At 39.4% G+C, this 13,487-nt stretch overlaps 1 protein-coding gene across 1 annotated transcript; it reads right to left on the bottom strand.

The window, feature by feature from the left end:
- Nucleotides 1-63: 63 nt before the first annotated feature.
- Nucleotides 64-2,071, bottom strand: tmsb2 (thymosin beta 2). The gene is made up of 3 exons (XM_085130576.1): nucleotides 1,915-2,071; nucleotides 785-889; nucleotides 64-516 (listed from the first exon to the last, which is right to left on the bottom strand). The coding sequence occupies exons 2-3, from the start codon at nucleotides 882-884 to the stop codon at nucleotides 479-481; spliced, it is 138 nt and encodes a 45-aa protein (XP_084986702.1). The 5' UTR covers nucleotides 885-889; nucleotides 1,915-2,071; the 3' UTR covers nucleotides 64-478.
- Nucleotides 2,072-13,487: the final 11,416 nt, after the last annotated feature.

The following is a 13,487-nucleotide window of genomic DNA, read 5'->3' as shown; positions in this document are numbered from 1 at the left end:
TCTGTGTTTGTGATTGTCTTGATTTGCACATCTGTAAAAACGAGACATCAAGATACACAGGACTGACTGGTTCCATGTCTTCATTTTTATTTCATAAATAAAAGTAAAAAGTTGATTAAGAAAACATCCCACATGATTTAACTTCAATTACTCCCATGTCCATAACCAGCTCCCCACCAGCCTTATAGCCTGGATGCCTGCCTGTCTCTCTGTGCTACATCACTACACCACTTCCCAGTTTGGCACCATTGGAGACATGTTAGCTATACGCTAACAGCACAAGACAGGCACCCAGGCTGGAGTTTTAATATTGGTTACAGAGGCTCCCTTGTGAGGATACCATATACCCTTAACAGCACCCTGGGGAGCTTAAGAGCACCCATTTCTGAAGACAATGAAAGAGATTCAAATACTGTAATAATCAAAAGAAAGTGCTTTTTGTTGCCGCATCTCAGCTTGTTTTCTTCGTGTGCTTGAGTCAAGGTGTGGCATCGCCTTTCCTCTCTTGCTCAATGGCTAGAAAAGAAGAGAGAAACACAACCATTGGTAGGCTCTTGTTCAGTAAACGTGTGAGAGGATGTTGCTTTTTGATTTTGCTGTGTATAAACTGTGTGAAGACATTGCAGCTGTTTGCTTCAGAGCTCCCGCCGGCTGACAATGCGGTCTCTCGATTGCACAGGTAGTGATGATGAGGAGCTACTGACAGTAACAAATGATTGCAGACGACGAAGCCTTTGTGGCTTCAACAGTGATCAGAAACACACGGTGCACAATGAGCACTCACTCTCTTTGGTGGGCAGAGGGTTTTTCTCTTTTGTCTCCGTCTTCTTCAGCTTCGTCTTGTCGAAACGAGCGATCTCGGTCATGTCAGGCTTGTCAGACATTTTGGCTGGCAAAAGTGAGAAAGATACCTGAGCACACACATTTGACCTTTCCTGTCGAGCCTTAAATTGATAATGCAGCATAATGTGATCAAAATCATTGTAGCAATCTGAAAGTTCATCATAGGAGCCATTAAATCTGTGAAAGCTTTGTCTAGCCTTTAGCATAAGCTCTGCAATGACTGTACATAAAGGGAGTGGCTACTACATGTGCTGCTCAGACTACATCCACATGGATGAACATGGGTGGTGGCTGCCTCCCACACGGCTTCACATTGGCTTCTCCAAAACGTAAATGTAGTCAACATGTGCTTGCTTTCACCCAGCTGTATTTTCTTTCCTTTGTCCCTGATTTTACCTCTCTAAGGCTAAAGTCTTTGTTCTCTCCCTCTGCATCATCTCTCTCTCTTTCGCTCTCTCTCACCCTACTGCATCCACCCCTGCAGCCTTGTGGATATAGGCAATGCTCCACAGGCTCCACTGCAGTCTTATTCCTAGGCTAGCCTCAGGTCTGACTAATCTGCCTTTCACAGTCTAGCCCCGTCATGCCTGTCTGAACTGCTGCTCTGTCAGAGTCTTCTGTGGAAATATGACAAGCCCACAAGCCTGCAGCAAGTCATTTACAAACCAAGCAACGGCAATCTCCTCACTAGTGTGAATTTGAATGGGGCCTAGGAATATCACTTTGACAAAGAAATAGATATGCTTGGCGCACATCCAGAATTTTTATGGCGCACTGAGTCATTTCTTTATCGCGACATGTATATACACTAAGCTTAGCGTTAATATTAATTGCAGCAGTGATATTCTCACCCTTTCCGATTCATTGTTAAATCCAATTATCCAAACAATTTGTAATATTGTATCTTTATCACTATGACCATCAGTGTCCTCAACATCCCTTTTTCCATATTTTTTCTGCTGCCATTGCCCATCCAGCCACACCCAATCCTTTGTCTGAGTCCTGGTAAAAAATCAGAACCAAAGAGAAACACAGAAATGAAGAGCATACTAAGAGATGAATCGTTCTTACCGACGTTCCACGAAGCAGTGGGCTAAAATCCACCGGTAGAGAGAGTAGGGAGGGACAGCGATAGAGAGATGGAGAGAAGAGAGCGGCACGGAAGCTGAGTGATTCTGCCGGTGTGTGCACGCCTGCCTGCATCCAGGGTGTGGGTATAAGAGAGAGGGAGGGGAAGAGAGAGAAGAGGTGGTGGTGGTGGTGAGAGAATGACTGAGAGCTTGGTCAGCCTCCCTTCATGTCATCAATATTAATGTTCTCAAGGGGAAAAGACTAAAAGGAAAGCAAACTCTAACAAGAAACAGCTATTTTGTGTAGATCATATAAACTTAAAATGATTAATTATTCATCTAATACAAAGAGTTTGTTATAGATTGCCTTAAACCATGTTTTGCTGAGTAAGCCGGAGACACAATGAACGAGATGCTAAAAAGGGGAGTCGAGCTGCTTCTATTGCTAAACACGACGGCATTTAATGGATGTGTATAGTGCATTTCACTCAAAAATGATATATGTTATCACTGTACTTATTTGTTTTTTCATTTGTCACTATAGTAAATAATAAGTATAGCATTATATCAAAGTTCACTAAGTAATAGCGGTTTATTTTTACTGAGACATGCCATGGACTAATGCCACATTTCACAAAGTATCACATTGTGTCGTTGCTGTTCATGGTCTAAGCATCTGCAGTGGTGAATAAATAAACTGTCATACATCTTGTGCATGTTCTCTCAGTGTCTGTGTAATAGTAGTTAGCGGCAGTAGATAGCAGTTACATATAACTTTGATATACTTCTCCCCAAAAACCACCAAAACCACCAAAACAGGAAGTAAGGTAACAGGAAAGAGATCGCATACAGTTATTAAAATACCCAGTACTTATAACAGTAACACCTAGTATTTCCTGTTTTAGAAAGATGTGAAACTGTACCATGGAATTGTATACACTAATGTACTAATGTAATGTACACTAATGTATACACCTTTAATAACTTATAGTGACAGTATATCAGCAGCACTTAATTAAAAACAAACAACCGAAAACAAAACCATAGAAATGTATATTTGCATTTGTCAAAATAGAGGTCGCTACTCTTGACAATAGCCTGTTTATATCACAGCACAAAAAAATTATATATTTATTCTCTCTATATATTCAAATATTTAATATAAATCCATGTGAAACTAGAAAAAAATACAGATTAAATGAAAGCAATTAAAATGTCCACAAAACTCAGAGTAGCCATGGCGAAATATGGCCTTTTAAGAAGATGCATAGTGACTATTCTTTTGGATCATGCTAATCACTTTGTTTTAATTGAATGCTTGAAATAAATGGTAAATGGCCTGTATTTGTATAGCGCTTTACATAGTCCCTAAGGACCCCAAAGTGCTTTACACTACATTCAGTCATCCACCCATTCACACACACATTCACAAGTGATCAATAAAAGTGATCAATAAAAGAAGATATAGAATCAAATATAGAATTGAAAAGAACTTGCATAGCACAAAACTTCTTATTTTCTATTTACTATTTCTTTATTTCTAATTTCTTCATTTTTTTATATAGAGACAAGAATGTAACATGAGAAGATTCTTTATATAAAGTTTATATAATAATTTACTGTGTGAAGCACCAACAACAATGTAATGACCAAACCCATGGCCACACTCTAAAAGTCTAAGTAACTCTTATATATTCTTTATTTCTTCATTTAAAACAACACACTTAGTTTGCAGTAGTTTATTGATTGGATTGGATACATTTGTTCTATTTGTAAGCACGCACATTTAGTTTACTCATGTATTCATACCACTTCATTACTTTGTTTGATTTGTGACTAATATTTGTTTCTTTTACCTGTTTCTCACCTTTCATAATCTCTGGGAGTTGCCAGACAAAAAGTGGTGGCCAGGGTTTAAAGCAGTTAAATAGAAAGAGGGATGATTGGACTGCACCACCACTTCCTGCTGAAGGGGGAGAATGTGTATTTTCTTTAATTAAAAAATCGTTTGTACTTAATTAAATATTTGGTTTAGTGGGTTTTGATTTTCTTCTTTGGTGTTTAGTTTATTAAAAAGCTAGACTGTGCTGCATAGTTTTTGTGGTTTATGATTGTGTTTTGTTTAGTTACCCCTGTTGTGTCATAGTGGTCTGACCCAGCTACTGCCCCTGTGTGTCATTTCCTTTGGTTTGTTGAGTTTGGAGTTCTTTGTCTGAGTTTGATTTTGTTCCTTTGACCTCTTTTATTAGCTCAACATTTATTACTTTTGTAAACATCATTTTCTGGGTTAAATAAATGAAAACCCTTTTTTCTAATAATTCCTGTGACTCCTGCTAATTCAACTCGGTCCATCATAAACAACAACAACAACAATGATAGTAATAATTATAATAGAAATCTTATTTCCCAAAGCACTATTTCTTATGTAATTAATATGACTAATTTAGTTAATGATATATAAAAAAGGAAACTCTGCTTTTCTTTAATACAATTTACATATTTTATCAACATTATTGCATCAAAGTCGATATACCATCATGTGACTCTGGTGTCACAGAAATTTCAAGTAAACATTTTATGTGTTGTACTTACATAATAAACCCAAACTGCATGATTTTGACCCCAATATGAAATAACTGAAATAAACACACAACTGGCCAGCCAGGAAATCTAATCTCTCTGGAATGCCTTGGGTCTACCCTGGGGCCTCCTTACCTCCTCCTCCTTCTAAGGCATACCAAAAACACTTCATCTAGGAGATGCCCAGAAGCCATTCTTGTCAGACGCCTGAACCACATCCAACTGGCTACTTTGGATGTGGATTCATAGTGGCTCTACTCTGTGTCCCTCCCAAATCCCCAAGTGTCTTATCCTATCTACAACAGACAACACAGACATGCTTCAGAGGAAGCTTGTTTCTGTTTGTATCCATAATCTCATTCTTTCAACTATCCAGAGCTTGTGATCATAGGTGAGCGTCAGAACATAGATCAAACTGTAAATCAAGCTTCATATCCACATTCCCGAAGATGCCACACCAATCCATCTGTCAAACCTCCCCTCAAACATACATAAGATCCTGAAATACTGAAACTCGTCACGGACACTCCACCTTTTTCCACATGAGAACCATGCAATCAGACTTGGAGGTGCTAATTCCCATTCCATCTGCTTCACACTCAAATGCAAAGTGTTCCAATGCAAGCTGGAGGCCATCTCTTGATGAAGTCAACAGAACCACATCATCTGCAAAAAAGACGCAATGACACCACTGAGCCTTCCACCCGACATCTTGGCTGGGCCTAGAAATTTTGCCCAAAAATATAATGACAACAATCAAAGGGAGCCCTTTCTTCCCAATCTGACTTATTGCAGAAACGATTACCAGCCTCTAAAACTAATTGGACTCAACAGGCAGTTATGGCACACAGTTTTCCCCATACTATGCTGACATGTTACAGGAGGAGCAAACAGTTGGTAACTCCCTTTCTGTGATTTGGGAAGTTAAACGTTAAACACCATTGTTGAGTAGATTTTCCAGCTGAGCATTGAACAGTCAACAGGTGGAGTTTTCCTGACTCTAGAGAAGGTCATCGCTGCTTTGATTGGGGCTTTTAATGTAGCAGTATCCCAGTATCGTATCAACTCTTGTTTTCATGTGTGGCAGACCAGGTTATGGCCCAACTCTCGAGTACAGTAGATCCAGCAACCTCTCCAACGTTCTGATAACTTCCCGTATGTGAAGTTCCCCATCCAGAAGGTGAAGTCACGGTTGGCACAGTTGAAGTGTTTGTTCCTTAAAATGACTGACCCCTGGATACTGTGCATTACTCCAATTTAGAACCCATGGCAAATATATTATCTAAATATTAACTAAATACTGTAAATAGTTCCATTTATTAAAATTGCAAAGGTGGAATTAAGTGCTTTTGACCAAGCTACCCTGGAGCACCAAATTGTTAGTTACACACTGAAAAAAAAACCCAGAAAGCAGACATAGAAAAAAAAGAAGTCTATCATTAGGAAAAGTGTGGCCAACTAAGTTATAAAAATTTTGGATTGATAGGACACAAAAAATAAAATAAAAACACCTATGATGAAAAAAATATGCATCTGTATTCTGCATGCATGTATTAATGTCAATAAACTGGTTCTTCTTGAATTTTTGTAGTGCTAGGCTGAAAACAATATTCTACTATCCTTTAAACTAAGAGGATTAATGGGGCAATCATTAATCATTTATTATTCATTAGCAGCTGTATGTGGGTGGTTTTATTTGCCACCTAACTCACTTGGTGTTCAAACAGCTCTTGATTACATCATACACTAATAAAGTTGTGATGTGAGGAGCTCATGGTCCTTTCCTGACATCATGAAGCCCGCTACTCATTCCTCTCTAATCTTCCCAGAGGTACGGTTACAGTCTGCCAATGGCAGCTGCTGAGAAAACCCATCTCAAAAAAGAACAGCTCATCTCCAGTCAGCATAGATGATGAGTCAACATGACCTGGAATGGAATCAAGTGACTGGATATGAAGTGACATCATTCATAAATTTTAATTCTTTTATCCCCAATAAATACTATCTACAATTTCTTTTTTTTTTTGCACATCTCTCCCTCTTTCTTGCTATATATTGTATGAAAAAAATGAAAATAGATTGTTTGTACAATTTTAACAAGTCAAGTCAATATACCAAATATTGTTGAAGTCAATATTTGGTATTACCACCGCAGGCACAAGCATCCTCCACTGCAACCACTGAACATCCAAGGTATGGACATTGAGGCTGTGGACAGCTACAGGTACCTTGGTGTTCATCTGAACAACAAACTGGACTGGACACATAACTCAGAAGCCCTCTACAGGAAAGGGCAGAGCAGGCTGTACCTGCTGCGGAGACTCAGGTCGTTTGGAGTGGAGGGCCCACTCCTGAAAACCTTCTATGACTCTGTGGTGGCCTCAGCCATCTTCTATGGTGTGGTCTGCTGGGGCGGCAGCATCTCTGCTGGGGACAGGAAGAGACTGAACAGGCTGATCCGAAGGGCCAGCTCTGTTCTGGGATGCCCTCTGGACCCAGTGAAGGTGGTGAGTGACAGGAGAATGGTGGCTAAGCTGTCATCCCTGTTGGACAACATCTCCCACCCCATGCATGAGACTGACAGCACTGAGCAGCTCCTTCAGTGGGAGACTGCGGCACCCACGGTGTGGAACGGAGAGGTTTCGCAGGTCATTCCTCCCCACTGCTGTCAGACTCCACAATAAAGACTTTTGCAGCTGATCAAACACACAAACCCACACATGTGCAATAAGACTGCTATATGTGCAATTCTTGTGCAATTCTTCTTCTGACAAAGTTGTATTTTTGTATTTTCCTACTCAGTTGCATATAGTATTTGTATTTCTATTTTATTCTATTGTATATATTATTCTATTCTATTTCATTTTATTGTATATAGTATTTTATTTTATTCTATTGTATTTTATTGCATTCCAGTGTTTTCTAATTTCTGCTACATAACTTTGCACTTTTGCTGTAACAAAACAAATTTCCCACTAATACAGGTCATCTTATCTTATCTTTAGTCTTCAATAAAGCCTGAACGTTCCCAGGCAAACTTAGCTGCCTGTAGTAGTCAGGGGTCTTGGGGGACAATCCATGAGTGAACGTGTTCAATGGTTTGCTTTTGATATATTTTTACTGCAGTGGTCATTTATTTATTTTTGCAGCATTATCATGCTGCAAAAATAAAGCATTTCACACTTTCAAGATGGTACTGCATGGTGGATCAAAATCTGACAGTTTTTCTGCATCATAATTCCATAAATTTTCAAAAGATCCCAAACATCACTGGCTGAATCGCAGTCCCAAGCCATGACAGAGCCTCCACTGTGTTTTATAGATGCGTGTGTACATCTCTCCTGACCTCCTCTGCACATATTGATGATTATTTAAACTAAAAGTTATACTTTTGTATTCCTCACTTCATAACATCTGGTGCCACAGATTTTCTGTCTTTGGGAATTTCCTTGTTTGTGCAAAATTCTATTTTTATAAAGAAAGATGGCTCAAAACTTTTGCACAGTATGGCATGAGTGGTACTTCATTTACTGATAACATGTTGCCAATCATGCTCACTTTTGCTACATTGTGCTATAAATTCCCTGCACCAACATATAGTATGATAAGCACATCAGCACTTAGCCCTTTCAGTCTGAGCCCAACCCTTGAAATGATGCGGTGATTTAAGCAAAATGACCTCTGGTAAGCACTGTGTTAATGTGTGACATCACATTACTGGATGACTTTGGGCTTAACTGGATTACATCAACGTTATATTAAGATCACAGTCTCTAAAGTGGTCTCTGAGGAAACTACAGCACCACCTACTGGCTGAAGTCTCGAGGTTCTTCATGTAGCCCGACCCATTGTGCACACAGAATTGAAAAAAGAAATTACAACAAAATTAATCATATCTTGCGACCTGGTTATATTGAGACTCAACTCAAACCTTGCTGAAACCTACATACAGTCTCTAAATAATCCACACTATCCTACGTGAATGCCTTCTGGAGCTCATTATATTTCAATGCTCTTCAAGTCACACACTGATTCAGCATTTCAAGCATATCTTTCTAATAAGCTGTTTGTTTCCTTGTAATGTTGTGAAGTGGGAAGACGATTTCTGACCTTCTCTAATTTTTCTAGGCCCTCAAAATTAACCTTTTTGCTTGAAATGTTATATCTGAGGGTGGGAGATGAGACACGCTCTGACAAAGGTCAGCCTTAGAAGCCAACTGACTTGTCAGAAAAATCTGACATCCTACTTCCCATTGATGAGTGGTAATAGACCAGTACACCTTTTGTGGGTTCAAATCTGTGTTTGTGCTACAGTGTTTAAATCAATGATACCAGTAGAGAAGAGCACATACTGAGATCTCATAGGCAAAAAATGGCAGAACCATACATAATTCTATAGATGAATAGATAAATGATATGTAAGAACTACTTCTTTCTATTTTCTTTTCTCTTTACTCTCTCTCTCTCTCTTTTTTTTTTTTACATCCAGAAAGGCCTGTTCTGACACATTAAAACAATCATTTTCTTTGTACTAAACACAGGATGGCAGCACAGGACTATTTAAAATTTGTAGGCTTAAAATTAAAGCTAAGTTAACAGCCTATGAGGGACCACCAGGGTGCAGTCATCCCTCAGCGCTAACCAACAGCTGGTAACAGCTTAAATTGTACTGTCACTGACTATGTATGTATGTATGTATGTATGTATATATATATATATATATTCCCTCTCTCACTTACTCCATACTTGTTTCTTAAAAGCAAGAGTCTGAAGCCAGTTAGCTCAATGGTTTCAGTATGACACTATAAGATGACAGGAAATTAGTTAAAAATGGAACCTCTAGTAATTATTGTCAATTCTGCAGAGAAGCTTCAAGTACAGCAACATTTACAGTAATGGCAAATAACCATGCTGTCTGTGGTATGAACTACAGTTCTGTGACTAAATTGCTGTCAGGCTGTTCGTTTACAGCGGCTTCTTAAATTCCTGTTGTCAGACAGTTAATATAAGAATACTAACTAAATAAGGTTAACAGGTTGGGAATTGGTAAAAACTAGTATTAATTGGTTGGGGAGAGCAGAGGTGGGTAATTAAGTTCACACTACATTTTATTCCATGTGTATATACTATGCATTCATTAATATTTGCTGTACAGAGTCAGTTTGGAGGCATCATTTCTCATTTTGGTCATAGTTTGTGAATGTTTGCAGACTATGCTCATCTGTCTTTGCTTGTGGGTAGAAGAGAAAGTAAAGGTAAATATGAAGCTCGTCAGTGGCTAATGGATACAAAAGATAGGTGACATTTAATAATTTGTGCTGTCAACTTTTGTCTTCATAACTTTAGCCTTGATTAATTTAATGTTTGAACACTGTACATAAAAGAACTTTAATGGCACAAATCTTTGATGATAATGAAGGTATCGTCCAACCCTTCTTATTACTCAGTCACTTTTAGATGACTTAATGTAACGCAGCCATTGTTGGAAGAGGACAAAGAAAAACCATAATGTAATTAGCACCTTAGCATTAGCATTATCAGTATTTGAACATTTTTTAACAGCATCCGCTGTTTAATTGTACAAACCTTTTTCCTCACCTGTTAGCTTAGTACAGAGAGAGAACAGCGCACACAAAACCCTATACAACATGTTAAGCTTGTGTCAAAAAAATTAGCTTTAGCACTGTTGGTTAGGTTTATATTTAGCCAGGCATGAAAACATGGTGGTTGCATAAGTCTGAACCACAGACAATATAAATGACAGATGTAACTTCAGGCTTCTGAGAAAATGAAGCCAAACTGCAAACATGCATTCTTTTTAAAGAGGAGGGTAATGAATGTGGCTGAAAAAAGACTTTCAGACCTGGAGAGAACTGCTAACCATGTGACATTAACTGGACTGCCACTTTAGGCATATGGCAATGTAGAATAAAGTGGATAAGGCCTCAATAAAACATGCATAGAATTTGGTCAGCAACCACCTGGTGCAAGAGAAAAATGTGTATTCCCCAAGTGACTGGCAAAAATATTCATGTAATGGCTTTTTCAGTGTTCTTTCCCACTTCCCTTTTCTGGGAGGCAGTGGGGAGGTAGAGCATACAGCCCGATCTGGCGGAGAGGTGTGGGAAGCCAGATCGGGCGCCCCCCTTCCGGCTCTCCTCTCTGCTCTCGCCTATCTTGTACGTTTTGTCTTACTTCTCTATATCACCTTTTCTATCCCTTTGAAGAAGTTAGGCTCCGTAAATGCTAAAGAGGTAAGTATTATTTCTCAGTTGCAGCAAATAGATAGGAGAAAATAAACTGTAGGAAACTAAATAGAAGAAAGAAGAATTGAAATAACAATTTAACACAAACCAGTGACACACTCCAGGGCCTGATCAACCCTGGCAGGGCCTCCTTGGATGAGGGTGTCTAGTGATAATGGCCGAAACAAAAATGGCAGATTAGCTTGGGTAAAAGACTGAAAGTTGAGGCACACAACGATGTGTGCTGCTGGTAAAGTTCCTGGGCTGCTAAATTTTCCTGTAGTTCATAAAAAACACACTGACATATCTGCAAACACTTGCCAATACTCTTCAAGCAGTGGCGAAACTGTGAAAAGTGTAACACAAACTGAAAATGGAGTAAATGTTAAGCCTTTTAAAACATGTTCACTGCAGCACTGAGGCACAACTACTGCTTTGCAACCACAGTTTTTTGTTTTGCCCTTTTTCAGATTTTGCTAGCATTCTGCTTATAGTTCGTGAGTGCTTGCAGTCAAGTTGGCACAATGACTGCAGTGTGTTGACAGCATCAGTCATAAAGACGATTCTGGTGTAGCAGCCGATTTGCAGTTTCAGCTAGTGACAGCTAGCAATGTCCAAAAACCACTCGCTAACCAATTGATATACACATTTCTCAAGAATACATCAACAGGGTTTGTACTGTGGTATGAATGTGAATTTGTGTCACGCTATTCCACTCTTGCTCTCACACTCACACACACACTCGTTTCCCTTGCAATTTTTCTCTCCTTGCAGTCTGGTGGACAGAGAAATGCCTCTGAACACACATTAAACGTTACAGGCATCGACACAGACATTTGTATGCACACATATCGACACTTGCACACAGCTTAAGTTATTTTTCATCATCTGGCCTGATGGAAGATGATTTTAAGTGCTGGAAATAGATTGGGCAATTTATTTTGCTCCTCCCTGAACAAAAGCAAGGCGACATTGTTATTCAACAAGAAGAACTCTGGCTGAAGTGTAATTACTAACCACATTCAAACAAATTAAATCCTGCCCAGAGCTTTTTTATCAGCCTTAAACCAACAGAATGAAGGGACTCTAATGCAAATATGCAAAGGCCTCTTAAAATAATCTTTTTACTTTGTCAGCCATTGTGAGAGCACTGATTTGTCTGTCAAACAAGTCTGATTACTCCGTATTCAAAGAGGAATTAGGTGTTAAACAAAACGGAGCTGGTAAGCAGACAAGCTGAAACTCTGCATGCTTTTTTTTTTCCTGAAGACTTGTTGGATTTGTGGGATGGGTTAGGACAGAGCAGGATCAGTAAGACCTGATAAGTGCTCTGGCTCAGCTCATGATCTACACGACTAATGATGCAGTGTTTGATTGGTGTCCTGTGTTCCATTGCCGGGCCAATGAGCTGAGAGTATCTCGGTGTGGAGGAGTTATCTCACCTAGCCAGCTGGAGGACAGTGACAGAGATGAAAAGAGAGGGAAAAAACAGTGGAGATAGAGTGAGAGATGAGGGATGAAGGAGAGAGAGAGTGGGGGGAATGAGATAGATGGAAGATTCGAGCACTGCTCTAAAAAACATGTTTGTAATGCACCTTATCAGGTAACACTAAGGAATGACTATCTGAATTTGTTGCCTGTAATAGCGTCTGTGTGTGTGTGTGTTCATAGTTTTGTTACTGTTGTAGGGTTTATGTGCATCCATTACATCGCTCTTCCTGAAATATCTTCTTTTAGGGTGAGCTAAGGCCTTGTTTGCAAGCACATCAAAGTAAATATCCTCTTTGCATCTTCTCTCTTTCAACATCTCTCCCCCTCATCTCCTCCTCAACTTTCTTCCAGGGATAAATGCGATGCGTTAAGCATTCACACAACTGAAGGGCTTGAATAGATTAAGCAAATGATCAATCCTTTCTATCCACCCGCCTGTAAATTAAATGACTGGCACAACCAACAAATTTGCTCATTTGTGAGAACTAAACGTGAGAAGGGTATTGAACGCAATCCCTGGCCCTGCAGGAAAACAAAACTGAGCGCTGTTCATCTCTGACAATTAAAATAACAATTAGCTGCTAAATGATGGTGCAGTGGTGCTCTTTTTAAATCCCCGTATCAGAGTGTTTTTAGTTTTGAGTTATATCAGCAAAGAACAAAAGGTTTGAAAATGACTGTAAGCATCTGCAGCATGTACCTGACCTCGGGGTGCACATTCACTGATCTCTTGAAAGGTTGTGCTATCGTCTATGGTGACACTGTGTCCCGGACACCTCACTCTCTAAATGCTTAAAATTCAGGTGTGGAAAGTGTAAAGAGGTCATATTTAATGCGTCACTGAATAAATCTTTCCAAGCAAGAAAAAAACCACAAAAAACAAAGAAAAGAAAATAACACAATAAAGTAGACAGGAACTATTATTTTACTTAATAATTTCCATCCATCCTTTCACTTCTGCTTATCCTTTTCGGGGGGAGCTGGAGCCTATCCCAGCTGTCTTAGGGCAAGAGGCGGGGTACACCCTGGACAGGTTGCCAGTCTATCGCAGGGTGAACAAATAGACAAGAGAAAACCAATTGCACTGCATTCCTACCTATGGGCAATTTAGTGTTTCCAATTAACCTATCCCCACTAACTGCATGACTGTGGGAGGAAGAACCCACAGAGAACATGCAAACTCCACACAGAAAGACCTGGGCCTGATGGTAGAATCGAACTTAGGACCTTTTTGCTGTGAGGCAACAGTGCTAACCAC

The sequence above is a fragment of the Neolamprologus multifasciatus genome, chromosome 2, assembly GCF_963576455.1.
Source record: "Neolamprologus multifasciatus chromosome 2, fNeoMul1.2, whole genome shotgun sequence".
NCBI lineage: Eukaryota > Metazoa > Chordata > Actinopteri > Cichliformes > Cichlidae > Neolamprologus > Neolamprologus multifasciatus.
This window is presented reverse-complemented; position numbering and strand designations above follow the sequence as displayed.

Excerpts from the sequence above, each read along its gene's own strand:
- tmsb2 (XM_085130576.1), bottom strand. The coding sequence starts at position 884 with ATGTCTGACAAGCCTGACATGACCGAGATCGCTCGTTTCGACAAGACG. Across the intron at positions 517-784 it reads CCCTCTGCCCACCAAAGAGA|CCATTGAGCAAGAGAGGAAA; the intron begins GTGAGTGCTCAT and ends CTTCTTTTCTAG.